The sequence below is a fragment of the Nesoenas mayeri genome, assembly GCF_963082525.1.
Source record: "Nesoenas mayeri genome assembly, chromosome: 1".
Classification (NCBI taxonomy): domain Eukaryota; kingdom Metazoa; phylum Chordata; class Aves; order Columbiformes; family Columbidae; genus Nesoenas; species Nesoenas mayeri.
Genome location: NC_137541.1, coordinates 141,904,314 through 141,925,755, shown reverse-complemented (window position 1 = coordinate 141,925,755; position 21,442 = coordinate 141,904,314). Strand labels below are relative to the sequence as shown.

The window sequence follows — 21,442 nt, the reverse complement described above, 5'->3', positions numbered from 1 at the left end:
CATGGACTGGGCATGCACATGGAAAACTGTTCACATTGAGGTAAAGGGGTGAGATGGAGTTGCTCAGACTACAGAGCTGAAGACAAGAGCAGAGACAAAAGAAAGCAAATGACTGCAGCAAAGCAAGAGGCCCTTCTCTGCAGGACAGTAGAAGGCATCCCTGATGCTTGCCAGCCTCCGGCTGCTTGCCTACCCCTAGCAAGTTGTGGCTTCCTACTCCTGTAAGCAGTTCCTTCTCTTCCTAACTGTCTCTAAGAGCTACTTTTCCGCTTTCCATTTCTGAAATTCAGCTATAGGTCTTTAACTCCTTCCTTTCCACTTCACTTTTTTTTTTTGGTAAGAAATCTGGCAACTGACAAATTGTGCAAGTAGCTGCCAACAAAAAAAAGAATGCAAACACAAGCACAGAAGCAACACTACTCACGTTCTGACAGTGCTAGCAAATACACCTCTATGAACAAGAGCTGCATACCCTAAGGATAATGGCAGTAAAACAGAACATACAAATGGATGTATCTCATGCAGACATTGCAGAAAATGGTATAGCACAAGGGACACAAATATCACTATCCACATCATTGTACCTGCATCATCTGAGACATCGTGTCATTGCCGTAGTAGTGCAAAGAACTGTTTCTGTCAGTGAAGTCATACTTGAAGCCTGCCAGGTGAACTTCATGGCATATGTGAAATGCTAGCGTAACGGCAATGAGCCCCGTTGTTGGATGCTTGGGTTTCTAAAACAGAACAGAAAGAGTAAGTACAACATCCATAAATACCTGGCAGCTTGATGGGAACAGCAAGCCTAAGAACCAAGGAAATCAAACTGTCTTTTTTACAAACATTGGGTTTTGTGGTTCAATCCCCTCATGTCTCATAATGGTGCTGCCTGCAGGTTTTCCATGACTGGGATATCTGCTGTGTTGGCTTTCCCTGGGATTCTCTGGTTTCCAGTGAGGTTGAGCCCTCACTGTAGTCCTCTACCCAGCAGATGGATCCAGGAAAGTCTCCCCATACCTCTCTTCAGCAACCTAATTTCATGAAACTGGTCAGGCTTCAATATGTTGGAAGCCATTTCGCTCCATCAAATTTGACTGAATCAGCAGACGTGTTCAGAAGTTTCTAGATCATGGACATCCAGACAAAAAGAAAATCTGATGCCTCAAACATTCATAACACTAAGCTAAAAACACACAAGTCCTACTGCTGCATTAACTTGGCAGCATTTGAACCTTTTCAGAGCAGGGAAATTCCAGAAAAACACTGCTTTAGACCTTCCCCCACTATTTCCATTAGAAGATAAACTGTAAAATTGCTTATTTCTCCCTACAGTGAGATAGCTCAGAAGTAAATGCAATGTAAAATACCAAGAGCAGGTCATAAATAGGTTTTAACTGTGCAAAATTAAAAGCACCTAACCAAAAATCAGCATTTCTTACAAGAGCAGAGAACACCTCATTGCAACTACCTGTCCTATCTATGATCAAGTACATGACTCTTTAACAGCAACAGTGGTGGCTAAAATTATCTAAGGAAGTAAAAGAGACAAGGTTTGTACAAAGAGGTGAACGCTGTCATTAGTCTAAGTGACAAAGCTGAGGGGAAAAAGTGGCCTCAGAAATAGACAAAACTTTCAAGCAGTAATGTCCTTCATAGCTAAAATAACAATTTTATCAGAGACCAAATGAGCTCAAAACTTTCAGTAGCTGCAATCAAACCTCACCTGAGCACAAAATCGTATGCTTTTTTTGATCTCTTACCCAAGGCTCAGTTCATTTGCCTCTGAAAACAAAGTAGGCAAAACAGTGCTGGACAACTCTGCGCAATAAAGGCGGCAGACGTACTCGATGATACAGGAAAATATTTCTTTATATCGTATGATACAAGAACAAATTCCCAGGAAAAAATTACTAACATCAGCACTTTAAGCATATTTAAAGTCACAGAATTAACTATCACCTTTTATGTAGATTTTTTTTTTTTTGAACCTTTATACAGTGTTTGGAATATTCCAAAAATGACATCAACTTAAAACACGCTGTTGCTCGGGGCTCTTGCCAGTTAGCAAAATAACCTTCTGCCTGGGGGCCCAATAGCATAAACTTAATGGTGACTCTGTCACAATATCCATACCAACCATGACCCAAAAACTACAGCAGGAATGCTACATGTCAGGATTAGTGCTATTTGGAATATCAGAGGTTGCAACTAGCTGTGTTTACCTTCGGTGATCATAAAGTTCACCTATAAAGAATATACTAAAAAAAAGCAACACTAGTTATTTTAAAATGTATTGTCACACTAGTGCCCTATCAATATTCAGATATCCTCTGCCTGGAATGACATTTGTTCAGCCAGTCTTGCTTAATGCGAAGAGGTGCAGCCCTGGAATGACTCTGCAACACTTTCCAACTTCAGTGCTGTTGGGGTAGCAGATCCTATTTTACAGTTATTTTTTCCAGCTCTGCTAATACTATCTTAGTGACTAACAAAGAACCAGAAATGCTTGTGGGACTATGCAGAAACGTGCACACAGGGAACATAAGCCTGGCGTAATAGAAAATGCAGAGACAGCCAGGAAAGCAACACTGGTCTTCTGCATCTCCTGCAGGCAGAGGGAGCTGAAGTGCAAGACAGGGAAGGCAGCACTAGCCCTCCCAGGGATGCACTACAGGGACAGAGGGCTCCAAAGCTGGTCCTGCAAAAGGCCACCCTGCCAACAGGAACCCCTGAGGCACAACCTAGAGCTTCACCAGACCCCTATGCATCAGTTTTGACAGAGCAACTGCAGATGCGTAGGCTCCCAGTCAGGGAACACATCTGAGATGGGGGAAAGGCAAGAACAAGGGCACCTGAGCTTGACCATCGCTGCCACCTGGGGCGAGGGGCTGCAAAACCCCTGGGATGAAGCAAGTGGGAGGTGGAGGTGGCAGAAAGGGTCTCCAAGCATGGATGGACTTCGCTCCAGCTCTGGGCAGGGGTGCCCAGGGAGCAGAAGGGGAGCAGAAGGCACGTTACCCAAAGTGACAGAGGGGCCTGTGGTACCACCTCCAGGACACCACGCTCTGACAGCATTGGTCTTACTTTTACCCCCACTGACAGGGGAGCAGAAGAAGAGACAGAAGGGATTTCTGGAGCCATGGATGTTCCGTGGCCCTTTAGGAGACCATGAGGTGCCCAACTACTATACTGCTTTCTCCTCCTCATGCTCGGCTCAAGAGCTGAAATGCCACAGAGCCCTGGCAAGCACACAGCCAAACTAGGTATTCTAATTTGAGAGTTAATGGGAGGAAAAATCTACTAACAGTCTCAAAAAAAAAAAAAAAAAAGGCACAAAACCCCCCAAAAGCTAAAAAAAAAAAAAAACAAACCTCAAACCCCTCAAATATTAGAAAGATTAAACCAGAAAAAAGTTGTGGCAGATACTGCACAGTGACAGTCTGTCAAACGTTTCCACACATGTTGGTTGGCTGATCCAAATGAAGCAGCTCCGTGCAATGAGGTGACCCCAAGGAATCGTATTTGTGCTGAATAGCACGTGGTTAGCCTTGACTGCACAAGGGAGGTCTCCAGCTTGAAGCCTTACCTTTCATCAGAAATATTCTTCAGTCATAAACCAACAGTTAAAATGTATTTTTACATCCAAATTGATGTTTAACTCATTACAATGCTTGGCATTGAATCAGTAAGCACAAGAATGCTGCTAGACATATGTCATCAGTGCTGGGCTGGAATATCCTGTATGCTCCCAAGCCCCTACCTACCCTCAGCAGAGTGCAATTGCAGCAGTGTTGGGTTTTTAGGGGGTTTTGTTTGTTTGGTGCGGAGTTTTTTTTTAGTGTTTTCTTTCTGTTGGGGATTTTTGCTGGTTTTTTTTTTTGTTTATTGATTCATGGTTTGGGTTGGTTGTTTTTGGTTTGTTTTTTTTTTTTTTAAGTAAAAACTATAAAACAGTACATTTAATAATTCAAGACTCCTTAACATTTCTAAAGGCTCTTCAGATCTGCATCTTCCAATGCCTGTCTACTTTTCCCAATTTTGTAACAGGAATTGTCTGCCCACAAAAGGCGTTCTCATTTCATACTAATTACAGAATCCATAAAAAAGATACTTTTGGCATACAAGGCTATCCACTCTCTGGATTTCATTTTCCCATCATTTTTTAGGATCATCTGAATGCAAATTAACGCAATGTGAATGTAAAAGTTGTTCCAACATAGTCCACTGTAATGAAGAGATAATTACCTCTAAGTATACATTTGGTTGCATGAAACTGAAAGGTACAGAAGAAAAAAACCTACCTCCTTTTTGGGAAACCTTGTTGGGAAACGAAGCCATTCATATGCTGTTTTTCTGGTGATACTGGGATCAAGAATTCTGATTTGACTGGATTTGTATATCATGTTCAGGGCTGGTTTCTTCCAAAAGCCTTTAGCACTCTGTAACCAGCAAGGAAATAGACATTTTTTTTCAACACGTATAAACAGCTGGGTTTGTAGCAACTCTAACCAGAGTAAAATTCAAGAGCAGGAGGGTTGAGGAAGGAGCGTTAAACCTCCCAAAGTTCAAATGAACATGTGCCAAATTGTGCTCCTGCAACAGGATAACCCACTGCAGCAGCAGAGGTTGGGGCTGGCTGGCTGGCAATCAGCTTTGCAGAAATATTCTTGATGGACAACACAGACCAGCAGTGGGCCCTGAAGGCAGTAAACACTCACTGTGTCCTTGGCCACAATAGTAACAGCATAGAGAACAGGTAGGCAGAAGTTACTCTGTCAAGTCACAAAATCACAGACTGGTTGGGTTTGGAAGGGGCCTCTGGAGGTCATCTAGTCCAACACACCTGCTAAAGCAGGTTCACCCAGAGCAGACCGCACAGAAATGTGTCCAGGCAGGTTCTGACTCCACAATCTCTCTGGGCAGCCTGTTCCAGTGCTCTGGCACCCTCAAAATAAAGAAGTTTCTCATATTCTGATGGATCCTCCTCATATTCAGATGGATCCTCCTGTGCTTCAGTCTGTGCTCATTGCCCCTCATCCTGTCATCGTTGGGCACCACTGAAAAGTCTGGTCCCATTCCCTTGATGGGACATTCTTAAGTACTTTGTACCTTTCTGCGACCTCACAAATGCTGTTTTGGGCTACCACCTGTGCAAGAGAGAGCGATGAACTGGGGCAAGCTCAGCAGGCAGCCACTAAAACAGCTGAGGGGCCACAGCACAGAGCAAACAAGAAGGGTCTGAAGAGGCTGGATTTGTTCAGCCCATCTACAACTATCTGGTAGGGTGTTACAAAAACTGACAGGATGACACCCTTCTCAGAAGTACACAGTGAAAGGATAAGGAGAAATTTTTCGTGTGAGGGTGCTGCAGCACTGAAACAGAGCTTGTAGAAATATCCTTGGAAATACTCAGAACTTACCTGGATGATGCCCTAAGAACCTGTCATGGCTTTGAACTTGGTCATACTTTCCTTCAACAAGGTGTTGGACTAAAGACCTCCAGAGAGAGGCCCCTTCCAACATTATTCTGCAATTCCACCAAGTGGTCAGGATAAAATAATGTGGGAAATGGCTGGAGCATGTATGTCAGAATAGGAAACAGCACTACGAAGAGGATAAAATGGTATTTCCAAGAGGAAACCTACTTTGGGGCAAGGAACAGATCAATTGTGTGAGAAAGAAGACAAAAGCACTTATGGGAAAGGGATATTGAGCAGACTGACTAGGAGATACAGTGCTCCCCACAGCTAGGACAACTAAGGTTAAAAGCAAACCAGGAATTTTCACATAAGTGGTGTGTGGTGAGCTGAGCCAAAGTGCATGAATAATTAAACTCACTATTTTCTGACCACTTAGTATCTCCCAAAGCCACTTCAAGTCACGTGGTTTGAAGACGATGAGAACAACAGTCGTATTAGGGTCATAGTGGATCGGATCCGAAAAGATGGATTCCGGGTAAGAAAGGCGGAAAGTCGTCCTCCTTCCAACATCATCTTCGTACCCTATAACAGGGCCATTATTCATTCTACAGAGGACAGAGACACAGAGACAGCTATGACCACTCCACCCATGTCCTTCCTGTGCGGCAGCTGGCACACACACCAACCTGTCTGTGGGACAGAGAGTGCATCCAGGAACAGGAGCGTTTAGTGGCCCAGCATTTACTTATCACATTACATGGTAGACGAGCAATTATCATGTGCACTCACCCTCTAACTCCAAGGGATCAAGCGCATATGGGACACTGGCCAAGGCGGTTTAGAATACAACCACACGATTGCTAATCGCGAGTCACTTGAGCAGAAGGCCTTTTGATTTGGCTCAAACACAGAAACTGGAGAAGACCGAAGAGAATAACCATCTTGGAGAATTACCCATTCATGCTACTAGATGATCCAAGTCACACAAGAGCCAATTCAAGAATATTACAATATTCTTTACTGTCTAGAGCATATAGGAACAGGCATTATGACTGTGTACCTGATACTGATACATCTTTGCTTTTATTTGTTCGTAGTTTTTTGGATGTTGAGTTTTTTGTGGGTTTGTTTGGTTTTGTTTGGTTGTTTTCCTTTTTAAAAAAATTACTTCCACAGCTGGTGGGTCAGGTCTCTCTGCTCTAAGGAGCTAGAGGGGCTGTGTTTAAGTCTCCATCTTGCAGTTTTTGCTTGGTGAGCGTGTTGCATATTCTTTGGAGAATTCAGGCAGTCTCTGTAAGCTCCATTCCTGCCAATTAGACTGACCAGAACAGGAGGCACACTACTAAGCAGCAAGTGTTTGCAAAACAAGGTAGGCAGAGATAGAAATGTTTCGAAGTTTTGTCAGAAGTCATCATTAAATACAAATGCAACCACCAACTCTTTGTTCATTCACAGTAAGCAACTGTGCACTATATTTCTGAAACAGTTCTGAATTTAGAGCTGTTTTTAAATGTGGGACACCAGTCAACATAAAAAGTTCATTTTAAGAAGAGTAAATAGATCTACATGGAGCCCAAATACTTGAAATAGCTTAAAAATAAACCATGGAACTTCCTTGAGTCATTATCCTACAATGAAAATAAGTGCAAGGTGGGTTTTTTTGTAAAGCACAAGTTGACAGGCAAGTAAAGTTTCCTAAGAACATGAATATTATCTGGATCACTTTCTATAGTTTTAAGCTTATAAGAGGAGCCACCACTGAAGAATTGCATGTATTCATTTCCACCTTATCAGTATTTTTGCAAATGCATATCAAACTCCAGGCTTTGAATACACCTTCTTATGGTAGTGCTTGAAGACTGAAAAACTATTACTAAAACGAGCATTAGGACTGATAGCAAAGTAACAAAAATTACACTTTTTTCAATGTTCAACACAATGTTCAGCAACAGGCACACTCAGGGCTCCAAGATGTCACAGGCTTTGACCCATCCCCAACAGCAGCATCTTGCACACATGTTACCTGTACACAAGGCAGGTGGACCACCCAGTGATCCTTCCTCTCCCAGAATAGTCTGATCCATTTTTTCCTAATTTTTTTAAATGAAGACTGTGACAGAGTAACTAAGTTTGGAAGAGGCTGCCCAGGGAAGTGGTAGAGTCACCAGCCCTGGAGGTGTTTAAAAGACACATTGAATCACAGAATCGCTTCTGTTGGAAGAGACCCTGAGGATCATTGAGTACAACCATAACCTAACCTAACTCTGCCACTAAACCATATCCCTAAGAACCTCATCTAAACGCCTTTTAAACACGTCCAGGGATGGTGACTCCACCACTTTGCTGGGCAGCCTGTTCCAATGCCTGACAACCTTTCCTGTGAAGAATTTGTTCCTAATTTTTTCCTAATATCCAATCTGAACCTTCCCTGGCACCACTTGAGGCCATTTCCTCTTGTCCTATCACTTGCTACTTGGGAGAAGAGACCAACACCCTCCATGCTACAACCTCCTTTCAGGTAGTTGCAGATAACAGTAAGGTCTCCTCTCAGCCTCCTTTTCTCCGGGCTAAACAGCCTCAGCTCCCTCAGCTGCTCCTCATCAGACTTGTGCTCCAGACCCCTCACCAGCTTTGTCACCCTCCTCTGAACTCTCTCCAGCACCTCAATGTCCTTCTTATGATGTGGGGTCCAAAACTGAACACAGTGTAGATGAGGTGTTTAGGGACATGGCTTAGTGCTAGATTTAGGTTGTGGTTCGACTCAATCTTAAGGGTCTCTTCCAAGCAAAACAATTCTATGATTCTATAGGTAAAACAGGGAGATTTATACATTTTCATTTGCAGAATAACTGCACTCTGAAGCTACTGGCTGACAGCAAAAATGTGTTAATTCTTTGCACACAAAATAAAAAAAGGAGATACCATTTACCTTATTATCACATCATACGAGTCAATTTTCTCCCCTAATGTCTTATTTCGAAGTACTCCTCCATTACCGACCACAACACACCGTCGACAGGCAACTCTGTGGAAAAAACAGAACTTTTAATATGCATGACTTTTCTTGTTTCCTGTTGTTATTAATGATATATTTGCATTTGGCTGGCTTATTTACTAGGGTCCTGTATCTTTTGCAATCCTTGGCCTCTACAGAGACATCCCAATTCTGTATCACACAGTAAGGCTGCTTTCAAAAAATGCATCTGTGTTATTTCAGGGACTGTCCAAATCAGGAAATGGCTTCTCTCATGTAAAATTGTTTCTACACATGTTCTTTTTCTAGTGTTTAGCTGTTTAAGATCATCTAACCAGTTAATGATATGGGTGTCATTGGACAAATTATCTTCCACAATTCTTCAAAGTTGTCCAAGTCTAGGCATACACCAACCAGCATAGAATATGTCTGGAAAAACTAACTCTAATTAAGGTGTTTCTGCAATATTGTACAACTCCACAACTCTAGAGATCTCCAACATAAGCTAAAGCAGCAAGATTTATGTTCACAATTTACTTTACAGACCTCTGAATTGTACATGTGAAAAACCTCAACCAAACGACACACGTGATGGCTCTTCAAGTTAATATAATCATGATTTTGCTTCCTCTACTTTGAAAGTGCTGTCTAAACACGTTTAAACATGTGCTGAAGTGCATACTGTCATGACATAAGAGAGGTACACTTGATTAAAAGTTGCATTCTCGTATGACTAGATTCAAATTAGACAGGATTACTAAGCACATAAAACACTCTGAGCTATAAATTAGACTTTCTACTATAGTCAATCAAAATAGTAATTCCTTTTGAATTTAGGATATATTCAGAGTTAAAAAGCAACCACAAAAGCCATTACGCAAATGTTGGGCTTACGAAAGTAAATTCTAACGTTAAGATTTTCCACATTATCCCAGGTTTTCTAAGTGTATCTTTTGCCCTCCACTGTCTTATTTCAATGCTAATAAGATGTGTGCTTTGCTAAAGAAAAAGACACACAGACAGGCTTGCTGGCTTTTACTCAAGAAATTTTGCCTCAATTAGGGAATGTTTACACCCAATGCATAAGACTGCAAACTTCTCCTTACAGAACAACCACATGTGTTTGGTTTGTTTTTTTTTTTTGTTATAAAAGTGCTTCTTTATTCACAGCAAAAGCTGTATAACTCAGCCATGGCAGGAGCAGTGGCAAAATAAAAACACTGGTATTTTCTTCAGATACAAACAGGCTGACAACTTCCTCAGGATGAGCCACCTCCCATGGTTCTTCAAACAAGAAAAAGGCTCCATGCCATTTCTTATTGTAGTGGACCCCAGGACTGTGGCCCAAGGAATACTTTTATCTGTCTTAAATGCCCAGCGTGACACTTTTTGCAGACTAATTAACACCTTTCGCCTTAGACAGTCCAACCTGCTTTTTCAGCTGAAGAGAGTACTATTCAACATCAATGAAAACAACCTGTTCGAGACGAGACTGTCCGACATCTCAGTGTACAAAGCAGTTCCCTATGTTTCCTACAGATTTCTTAGTTAATGCAGTCATGTTGTACCATATGTGGGCTAGGGAAACAGTAACTGGGCCTCAGAGCAATGCTGAAAACCCAAAGCTTACAGAAAAGGTGAAATGAGAAAAAAAGCCAACTGCAATAAGCACTTTATTTCAAAAGAAATGCTGGGATGGCACCTCCTCACCTGCTGCTCTACCACATCTGCAGAGGGAGTTGCCTTTATAATTGGTGTGTATATATACATATATACACACACACATACACATATATATAGTGGTACTAAATGCAGCTCTCAGGGCAAGGTGACACGAAGACACGAAAAAATCTGGCACACCTTTCTCTAGTGTTTCCTGAACAGCTTCATAGAAGCCAAACATTCATAAAAAGATTTCCAGCTAATGCAAAAGTCCGTGTGACTCAGTACCTTGGAAATCAGAGGTGTTAAAATCTGTGACACCATCTGTTCTCAGTACAGCCACTCCCTCTACACCCACAAAACCCCTTCCTCACCAGGACTGCTTGAGCTCATTCATTTTTCCAATAAGGTATTCAGCTTGATTTAAGATATCCTGAGAAAGCAGGCTGACAAACACATGCCTCTTGCAAAGTTTACAGTGGGAGGAAAGTAGCAGAAGTTACCTTTTTCCTGAATGACATCCTGTTATTTGCAGCTCTATCACAGAGCTCAAAGAAAGATCATGGGCTACAGAGAAGCAACAGTGAGGAGACACAGGAATGAAAAACGACAACTGGACAAAACCCCACAATCAGTAAGTAATGAAGGCAGAATGAGAGAGAGGGGGGGAAAAAAAGCACAGAATCATTGTATCCCCTTTTCCCATCATCTACAGAATGCCTCTGTAAATCACTGGAAGTTTCAATCACCTGGTGACACTGAATTCAGAGATTTGAGAAGTTACATGGCTGCAGCTGAGAAACTCAAGTATGAACCTCATCACCACAATGCAAAACCCTGAACAGCTACTTCCGTCTCCTGGTGGTACCTCCTGGCTAGACCACCACCCCATGCATGAACTCATCTTCAAGTCCCAACAAAAAACTAAAAAAATTGCTCCTAATCTTGTTGAATATTTTTTTATACTCTATATTTGGTGTGAATTTACAGGAACTATGTCAACTCCATCACAAATTATAATGAGCCAAAAAGTTACTTTGAAGAAGCCGTGCTTCTTCTCTCCCTTGTAGATAAACTTTATGTGATTCCTTGTCACAGACCTTCCAATTTTTGGCACGGGCTATGATTTAAGCAGCTTCCTAACTATGTCAATCCCTAGCTATTGAAATAACACCTTCCACTCTGGCCCCTCAGTTCAAGAAGGACAGGGAACTGCTGGAGAGAGTCCAGCGCAGGGCAACAAAGATGATTAAGGGAGTGGAGCATCTCCCTTATGAGGAAAGGCTGAGTTTGGAGGAGACTGAGGGGTGACCTTATTAATGTTTACAAATATATAAAGGGTGCATGTCACAAGGATGGAGCCAGGCTCTTCTCAGTGACAACCAACGGTAGGACAAGGAGGTAATGGGTTCAAACTGGAATACAAGAGGTTCCACTTAAATTTGAGAAGAAACTTCTTCACGGTGAGGGTGAGAGTGCCAGAGCACTAGAACAGGCTGCCCAGGGGGTTCGTGGAGTCTCCTTCTCTGGAGATATTCAAAACCCACCTGGACACATTCCTGTGTAGCCTCATCTAGGTGTTCCTGCTATGGCAGGGGCATTGGACTAGATGATCTTTTGAGGTCCCTTCCAATCCCCAACATTCTGTGATAAAACTGAAGACCTCTTTGGTTTCTCCTCTCTGCACTGCGTAGTTGTGATATGGCAAGAAACACTCAGGGCAGGGAGGTTAAAACAGAACGTGATTTCAGAGCTGGGCAACTGGGGTTCACGCAGCTACAGAAGCTGGGTAGCTGCTCTCGAGTCAAATCCGAACTCTCTTCACTCTTACTGACAGATGCAGACCAGATCTTGTTCATGGCTAAGAGCTGACTAAAACTACTTAGATGGAAAACAGAGTGAAATTTGAAGTTTGATTAAGCTTTCAAACTCCAGTGCCCTTAACTTTATTTTTAAGTCTGCATGTTATCAGCTGTCTTCAGAAAGCCAACAATGGCATTTAACACTGATATGTGAATTTTGAAAATGGATAAAGCCAACAAGCAGATCAAATACTCCTGACAAACTGTAGATGAATACAGCAATAAATCCAGTCAAACCAATTAAACAGACCAGCTTTTAATCTCTGCCAAGCTCAGGAAGTCAAAGCGGGCCAACTCAAACAGGAAGCCTGGCACAAACATGCTATTTTCAAATTGTCTCCTCCCCTTAGCCTGCCCCCAGTATTCAAGTGTCTCCAGTTATGATCATAGGTATGTTATGATCATAGGTATGTTATGATCATAGTTCTATGTCCATAGTAGCATATATTCCACTGACAATGATAAGCATGGAGAGAAATGGTTTATGCTAGAGAGGACAAAAAAACCAAAACAAAAGTCATAGGAAGCTTATACATGAAATGAAGATAAAGATTATGTAAGCAAGGCTGGACTGTATTCAAAGATATTAAAGTTAAATAAATTGACCTGTACTTAGTGTAGACCACAGAAATCAACACAGATTTTCAGCAGACTGTTACTCCCTGATATTTTACCAACTCCACTTCTTAAAGTTGCCTATGTCACAATGTTTTCATATTAAAACAAACACACACACACACACTCATCCCAAAGGGGGACTTTCTCAAAGTCAATAAATTGGTGAGGAGACAAATTCAGATGTCATTAAACAACAACTTAAATATAACAGACTGAAGTGTCTGGAGGTCCAGCTTACAACCACCAGCACAATATTGATTAAAGTGAAAAATGTTAAGACATCAACTGTAACAATTGCTATAGCAATGGTTTGAGTCACTAAAGGATTGCACTTAGGTGTTAGTGGTCTGCTTAGGAGTATCAGTGGTTCCTAATACAAATCGCATAGCAACTGATCTCCAACATCTAAACACAATTCCTTCAGTCACTCAAACTACTGCTCTATTCACATTGTGTACAAGAGCCTCTTAATCTCAAGGCCAGGCATCGGCTTACATATTTTGTTTATATGGTGAAATGCTAAAACAAACATTTTCCTAGTTTATAACAGAAAAATATTGTTAAGTGCAAATGCAGCCTTTAAAGGTCAAAAGGCTTTACATCCTCCACATTCCACTGAAATACTGTTTCTCTGAAAAAGGAAAAAGATCTCAATCTCAACTCCTTCAACACACACCACCATAAGTCAGTTGAGGAATGCAAATTATTTCCTTTGAGGTTATTTCGTAAAAGGAGGATGCACGGGTCACATTTTGTCAACTCAGGATTGCGAAAACGCATTTGTAAGAATGTATTGCCGTTGAGCTTAGAGTCCTGTGAGTGTCCAGTGAGTAACTATGGGGACAGCATAGGAACACGGCCGTGACAAAGAATGCCACGTGGGCAGAGCAGTTCAGTGGAAGCTGGGTGTCAGCATCAGCAAGGCTGCTGTTGTAGATACACACTCCCTTGCAGTAAGTTTGTTTCCCAGGTGAGTCTGAAACAAGCAGTCTTCAGACAGCCCGTGAGGCCAACTTAGTACACTAGTTACTGGGGGGTCTCTGAAAGGCCAGTGAAACTCCTGAACATGGCTGTCCAGAGGTTCCTCTGGATATACCCCTAGCCTGGAAAACCCTTTCTCCTACAGACTATTCTACTGAAGTCAGTGACACTATTCAACTCCAGTTTTGGAGAACTAGACCTTTATACAGTGAGAATTCCACCTACATTTGGAAAAAAAAAATCCCTTGCAGCTGACTATGTGCAGTTTTACTTAAGTCACACACAAACACAGCTATATGAGCACCATAGATTCTGTGCTGGGGTGGCCTAATGTTTGTTAAAATACTTCATAGCAGGTTCCCCCACTCCACTCCAATAGTATTTTATATGGAAATTCCCTTCGCATTCTGCCAAGAAGGCTGAACTGGGCAATAGCAATATAGAGCTGTCTAATAATTCTGTATTACAAGATAATGTCATTAGGACTGATTTCCAAAGCATTTCACATTTAAAGGCCTCTGTATCTTGGTTAAATGTATATAAAAAAGCCCTTCCTTTCTACAGTGTTATACACTAAACCTGATGGATCTCAAAAGAATACATTGTATGAAGTCATTGTACACTTGATTGTTTATACCACTGCCTACTAAATGGTAACAGTTCTCATTTTGCTTCAGTACTACTGAAGTATATTGCTTTTATTAAAATGAAGCATACTTCCCAGAACCACTAAACGTATCTGTATCTCAGAGAACCTACATTCAAAGGATAAGTACCAACTACCTTACTTTAGATGTGTATGACAGACACTCCCATTTAGAAAGTGCTATGCTGTACTGCAAACCCCTCAACTTTATAGCCAAAACTATTATAGTGCTGAACTTGTGATTTCAGGAAACTTCTAATGCAACATTTGGCATTTTCCTCCGAACTCTAGACAAAAAACTAGCCTTTGACAGCCAATTCTGTCAAAAATTCCCCAGTTACCACACTCCTGATAGAAAACAGTGTTTTTTCCTTTTTTTATTTCCTGAACATCCTAGAAATAGATAATAGACAGAAGGAAAGGAAGGAGTACGGTAGGTAAAGAAAAGAAAAACTGGGTATTAAAACCAAGATAATTCTTAGGCTCAAACTCCAATTATTTTGTTCATATTCCACTCAAGTTTAATTAAAATGTGATCCTGGCATTTGCCTTGAAGCAACAATCTTCTGTTTGATCTCCTCAATTAAAAACCAAAACCAAGTACAGCCAACCTTAGCATTAGCTGCATTCAACTCTATTAAGAACTCTGCATATTAACGCGACATATTGCAGGTTGCCAGCCCATTTGCTAGGCTGTAAACCTAAGTAGTTATTTGCACTACTTGGTAAACACTGGAATTTAATATACTAGCCAAACCTACTACACCACCGCAAGAAAATAAAAAAAAACACATGCAAAAAAACCCCACCCAAAACACACCCCAACAAGTCACGCACACAGCAAGATCCTCCAAAACCAAATAAAAACTCCTGGCAGAAGTGGCTTCTAACCAAGAGATTTAAACAGGGCAATCTACTGCACAGGAAGCAAGTTATCTAAGGCATGCTCCGCTCCGTGCCGCACCCCAGTTCCCCCGAAATGCCAGGAAGAGCCTTTCCTGGCTGCCAACATCTCCCTCATTCATGGGAAAAGGAAGCTGAGTGTACATGTGAACAAGGGGGCACGGGCATATGCGTAAGATTTTATTTGCGTAGAAACAGTCATTGGTTTGCATCTGTTTACCTCAAACATTTTCCAGCTTACACTAATAATGGCTTTGAAAGAGGGGATGACGTTCAATTTTTAAGGGGTGGTTTCACTTTCCTTGAGTATAAAAAAAGATACTACAGGAAGGTGGGACTGCATTCAGCTAACAAATTCATAATGCACTTATAAAAGGAAATCTAAGTTTAAGCTCCCCAACAGAAAAATTATTCTGAAATGCTGGTGCTATTTATGTTTAAAACCAAACTGATTTATGTCTTGGTATCAGTTACATATTGCTTGAACACTGTCACAGTCAGATCTGCATCTTGGCTAACTTGAGTAATTTCAGGATAATGCCACTGACATTCTTTTTCAGATAAATATTGAAAATGCAATGAACAGGGACAGTAGCAAATAAACCATCTCACCTGTCATCTTCATTGGAAAGTCCGCAGTTCTGCAGTCTTGAAAGAGCTAAATGAAAAAATTGTTCTAGAAAGCAAATATAAAGGCAGTTAATCAAAGTGTTCAGTGCTTTCCAATATAAAAATAATCATGCCACTCTGACCACAGCATTTTCAAACACAGTAGTTCTTACACACTGGGTATAAGAAACTCAAAATAAGAATGCTTGTAATTTAGTGCCACAAGTCAACCAATGATGTCAAATTTGGATTTATCAGAGCTACTCTCTGGGAAGATTTTCTCACCCAAACACTCTCTTGTTGGAAAATGGCATGGAATTTGTATTAAAAAAAATAAATAAATTCTAGATACATTAAATAAGTATTGGAAGAGTTTCCAAGACATGCATCCTAATTCCCTTGGTTTTCCCTTTGTAATTCCCTTTCTTTGTTCCTCTAGACACCTTCAAACTAAACAGAAGCAGCCTTGACCCAGAAGGTGGGGCTGCACAGTCAGGGACAGTATCATATCTTAAATATCTTTAGCACTCCAGCCCGCTGAATAAGCTCCACTCTTTCTCACTCTCATCTTTTTGGAGCTCCTCTGCTAAGAGAGGCAACCCCAATACGGTGTTCTAAGTGTTAAAAATAGGAAGGTGCCAGGTCAGAGGGACTAAAGGAAACCATTAAGTCACTGCTAGATACCCCCAAAAGGATTGGCATCGATGAACAGGAAAGACCAGGGCCAGAGATTCAGGTGGCTTTACATGACATTTATGTATTTCCGTTAAAAAAATAAGGTACATGGGGAACACAAACCTGCTCTCTTTATTCCATAAGGCAGTTCAAACTTATCGCTCCCGTGGAACTCTGCCACTCTGATAAAATCATTAGCACACAGGAATGGGTATATTTTGTCAACACTAATGAAGGAAAAAAGAAAGAAGTTTCAAAAATCCACGTGACATATTTGAATAAGCTAATAGTTCATACAATTGCTTTTAAAAAAAGCTTTCTTTATCCTACTTCAAGTATTATCAATTTTTAAAAGGAGAAAACTCATGGACACAGAGAAAGAATGCAGGTGACAGAAAAGGAAAAGACTTTATCATGGAAAATATAAGTAGAGAGTGAGATAAATGATTTCTCTGCTTATGTAACTTATATAGACACTAAAATTACACGACTGAAAGCTTACACCATGAAACAGTATATTTAAGAGAATGCATAACTCAAGAAGACAACTTCAGGTTTGAAAAGTACATAACTCTTAATTTTCCTTGCTGCCTCTGTTATTATTATATATGACAATTTAATAAATAAGAATGGGATTTGAAACAAGGTGTTTTGACCTGGAAACACCATCCCCTGAAAACATCAGCTTATTTGAGATGTGCTCCTACTCCAAACAAGTGGCACTTCATGGCTGTGTTGACATCAAGTAGTTCGGGGCAATAGGAGTACAGCTATACAGCAAAGAGGTATGGACTTCTCACATCCACGTTACACACATCTCATTGGTTTTTAACTCTACACTAACTCCAGTAGGGTCCCACAGATTGAACGCTGCAGCATATCAGGTATGCTCTGGCAGAGCATCTTCAGGTGTTTGAAAGGGCCCAGGTCAATGTGCCAGGGCTGCCCTGCAATGAGAAGGATGGCATGTGGGGATGACAAGGAGGTTTGCCTCCAAAACCCATTCCTCCTGCAAACTAGGGCATGACAGTATCGTATCTTACAAGCATCAAGATAGAAACAGGTCACTTCTTTCTTCAAAAGACAGTAACCGTAGACAAGGGTCATTTCAGAGGAGAGAAGGGACTCTAATTACCTTTATCTGCTAAGTCAAGCCAAAAGAATGAACAGGAGACCAAATCCTGTCACATGCTACCATGCCCCTGGCTTCACCTTGGAGTTAAGCGGACATGCACTCACTGAACTGGCAGACTTTGTAGCAGTCCTACATACTAGGTTTTGTATTAAAATGTTAATGCAGAAGCATACAGTCACAATGATAAAAAATAGTGTTGATCACAAATACCCACAGCCAGCACATAACTTGTTTTTCCTGTAAGAATATTAACAGCTGTTAAAAAAATTCCCTCCCTCTCAGCTTCATAAATAAGTATCTCTCTCTTTAAACTCTACATATTCAGAAGATATTAACAGAAAAAAAAAAAAAATTAAAATGACACACCCCCATACAGTAAGAACTGGGACATTGGTTAAGCAAGACCAGCCAACTTTGAGATATCATGCACTAAGCACCCATATTAAGTTTAATAACTTACCTTGCTGTTCAGAAACAGCTGGTAAGCTTTGACATAAATAATTCACCTAGTGCAAAGAGATCCTTAATTCTAGCTCCTCTAGCTCTGGTTGCTTTCCAATAAATAATTCTGCCAGGTTAGAAATCCTTTCAACCTCCCCAGGCAATTGCCAAAGTGCACAGACCAGATCTTCAGCTCACGCAAACTATCCCTGTGAAGGAGCAATGGAAATACGCCAGACTCTTGTTCTAGCTCTGCACCTGCCGCCTCCTTGCTGTGCATCCCCAAGTCCATCCTTGCACCCTCACACAGCACCACGGCTGCTCTGACACAGTGACAGCCTGGGGGACATTGGGTGGGTGAGGGACCCGGGACCACCACTCTAGGCCAGGCAGCTAACCAACACACAAAGACTACAGGACTGCTTCAGGGGAGAAGAACCTGAGATCCTTTGGTGTTCTTTAGAACTATAACAGCATTGAAATAAAGCCATGCTTTCTCATACACTAAAAGGACAAAAAAAAAGAAAGCAGCAATGGTGTGTTTGCTTAGAGCTTTAAGACTCCTTCAGACAAGCCTTGGTCTAAACATCTTCCCAGGCTTTCTCAAGGACATTGTTTGCTCAGGTAAAAGACAAAGCCAATAACACAGCTTCTGGTCCTGTAGCACTTCATTGATCTCATTTAAGACTTGTGCTTCCTCACAAACATCTTGGATGCACTTCTGTGACTGGACACCTCCTTTGTTTTGGGTTGAAGCTCTTGCTTTTTCCATCTGACTGATGCTTTACAAAGGAATCTTCCTATAAATACTTAAAAGTGGAGGACACCTACACACAATTCAACAATACTATCAAAAGACCAAAACCATGAATAATCCCAAATTTCTTTAAAATTAAATTCCATTAAAATTAAAACTCCATTGAAGGGGAAGAATCTTATATCATTAAGGATGGGGTGAATTTTTGCACATTTCATACTCTTCTTTCCAAATAAAATCAAGATATTTTCAAAACTTCTCTGATCCCCGGTTGCTACAGAAATACTTCACTACCAAAAAAGTCTTAAAGTCCAGGTTCTTAATAGCAGCATGCCTGAGTTTCAGTCTTGGACATGACAGCTTCTTTTACAGGGAATGTAAAAGGGGAATGTAAAAATGGGTTAAAAAAAAAAAAAAGGCTTGTATTTCAATCATTAAAATTGTTTCACTGTTATTAGCTACAATATCTGAAGAGGAAGTCTTTATTTATTTATTCAGTACATCATCATGTTGAACTGGTTGTGTGGTATTGTTCAGATGCTGAACAATGGCAAATTAAACAACTTGTGTTGCCACAACCAGGAAAATCAGCAATAAACCCCAGCCCAAAATTTATACCTTCCAGAGGTGAATCAAAATGTAAAATAGTCCAGAATATGTAAACAGCCCATTTTTACCTCAATGAGCACAGCCTTTCCCCTCCACCTCCCACAGAAGACTTACCCCAATAAAGATTCAAATGCTGGTTTCAGGAGACAAGTGTCCAGTGCATTCCTTCTCTCCACATCTGTAGGTGGCAGCCTACAAAACAATTTAAAATAAATAGCAAGAACAGGAATGGGCAGCAGCAATAATGAAGGGAAGCTTGGACAAGCCAAATTAGTAAGCTGATTACCAGGTTAACACCACACCAGATTTTCATTATTGCCTCTATCTGTATTCCAAAAGATGGATTTTACTAGTATTACTGGTAAAGGCTTTTATCTCACACCTCCCTTGCTCACCAGCTATCAAAGCAGCCATAACCAGAGGTGAGATCTCATGCCCACCTGCAGAGAACCAGGACACCTGGGCTGAACCACCCCCTGCAGCCATACCAGATAGCATCACCAGCACTCCTCAGGGGAGTCTTGTCTGGAGAAGGGAATAGACAGCACCACATAGGGTACCTCAAGGAAAATGAGATTCTTTAGGGATAGGTCATTCCTCTCATAATAAGACTAAGACTTACACTTCTAAGCAGATTCCTGCCTTGGCAATTTAGCCCAATTAATAACAAATATGAAGCCCAGAAAGGAGGGTAAAGTTCATTTTGAGCAACGCATGCATCTGGGCTGTATTAAGAACAGAAGGATGAAACCACCACATTGGAGTCACAAGCCAAAGAGACCATTAAGGTTAATTGCTTTCAGTAACTTCAAGTTGTCATGTGAATACTGACACTGAGGAAGCATTCTGTGAAATCTATCAGCTGGCCAGCTGGTTGCTTTCCACCATCAGCCTCACAGACGGCATTTTGCAATACGATTTTCAGAGAGAACAGAGCCTGCTTTTAAGTTTCGGCATAGGCACTCATTAGTCCCACCACCCTAGTTGCAGGAACATACTAGCGCAAGGTCTGCTTCTACACATACTTGCACATCACAAGTGAACAACATCTCTGACTTATTAAATTTTACGCACAAAAGTTGCCCTCGTAGCTCTGTTAATTTTATTCAGATATAACTCAAAATTGCAGAAATTATGATGTTGTAAACAAATGTCTTTCAAACAATTAATTGCTTTTTACAGACAGTCACTGTAAGTGGCCATAAATATTAAACAAACACTGGAAACATGACATGGATAAATTCCTTTCTGCCAGACATGTTATAATTGTTTTCATAACAGAAAGAGCCAATGGACACAGCTGTACAATAACAAGTTGAACAGGGAGCCTACAAACAAAGTCTATGGATTTTAGTCTCAATACCTCCCACCTGCCCAAAACCCAAACAAACAAAAAATCCCACCACAAAAATGCTCAACTGCTGAACTTACTGGGTAACTCCACTAGTCTCATAGGAAGGAGGGGCCCTCACAGAGGAAGACTGTCCATAAAAGCTAATCCTGCAAAAAGGGAAATGTCACAACACTGTGGTTTGCTAGAAACAAACCACAACAAAAAGCCACTCACTCTTATCGATTGTATGCTATAAACAAGACAAACAGAGGCACATCAATCACTACTTTTGAAAGCTATCACTATTATCTTCATAACACAAACAATCTGGTCAGTCCTGGTCACAGTTGTGCAAAGGCCAATGGAAACTCAAGTTCTTTGACAAGCACCCTGAATTTTAGGTCTCAAGCCACTTGACCCGTGCAGCCTGGAGACAATGAAGGCTCACTTCCCACACATTTGCCACTGAGACTTGGCAAATCACAGCATCTCAAAAGGTGCCCACTACACCTGCAGTTATTCCCATGTGTGGAGCAGGTTTTCCCCACATCATTTATCAGATATCTAAAGGAACAAGCTAAAACTAAACACACATTGGGTTGGGGGAGACATGGACACACAACAAACACAAGTAAGATTTCTCTCCTCACCTGAGCACCTATTTTCACAAAACTCACTGTCTCTGAGGTCCTGACCTTTCCAACCAACCAGGCTCAAATTGACTACTAGGTTTAACAGTGACACAAGAGAAGGGGGGGACAGGACAGAACAATCACATTCACTCCCTCAGTACAACGAAACAAAAAAAAAAAAAACA

General features: G+C 41.1%; 1 protein-coding gene across 12 annotated transcripts in view; it reads right to left on the bottom strand.

Moving 5' to 3' along the window:
• Nucleotides 1–21,442, bottom strand: part of ST3GAL6 (ST3 beta-galactoside alpha-2,3-sialyltransferase 6) — a 46,033-nt gene that overhangs the window by 5,433 nt on the left and 19,158 nt on the right. For 10 of the 12 annotated variants that reach the window (XM_080352164.1, XM_080352168.1, XM_080352175.1 and 7 more), the window contains 8 exons: nt 20,724–20,792; nt 19,407–19,484; nt 16,474–16,577; nt 15,679–15,742; nt 8,350–8,445; nt 5,839–6,025; nt 4,302–4,439; nt 585–737 (listed from right to left, as the gene is read on the bottom strand). In XM_080352164.1, the coding sequence (XP_080208290.1) occupies nt 585–737; nt 4,302–4,439; nt 5,839–6,025; nt 8,350–8,445; nt 15,679–15,742; nt 16,474–16,577; nt 19,407–19,484; nt 20,724–20,792 (889 nt within the window). The remainder of the gene's footprint in view (nt 1–584; nt 738–4,301; nt 4,440–5,838; nt 6,026–8,349; nt 8,446–15,678; nt 15,743–16,473; nt 16,578–19,406; nt 19,485–20,723; nt 20,793–21,442) is intronic. The other 2 variants (XM_080352166.1, XM_080352167.1) reach the window with 1 other exon arrangement.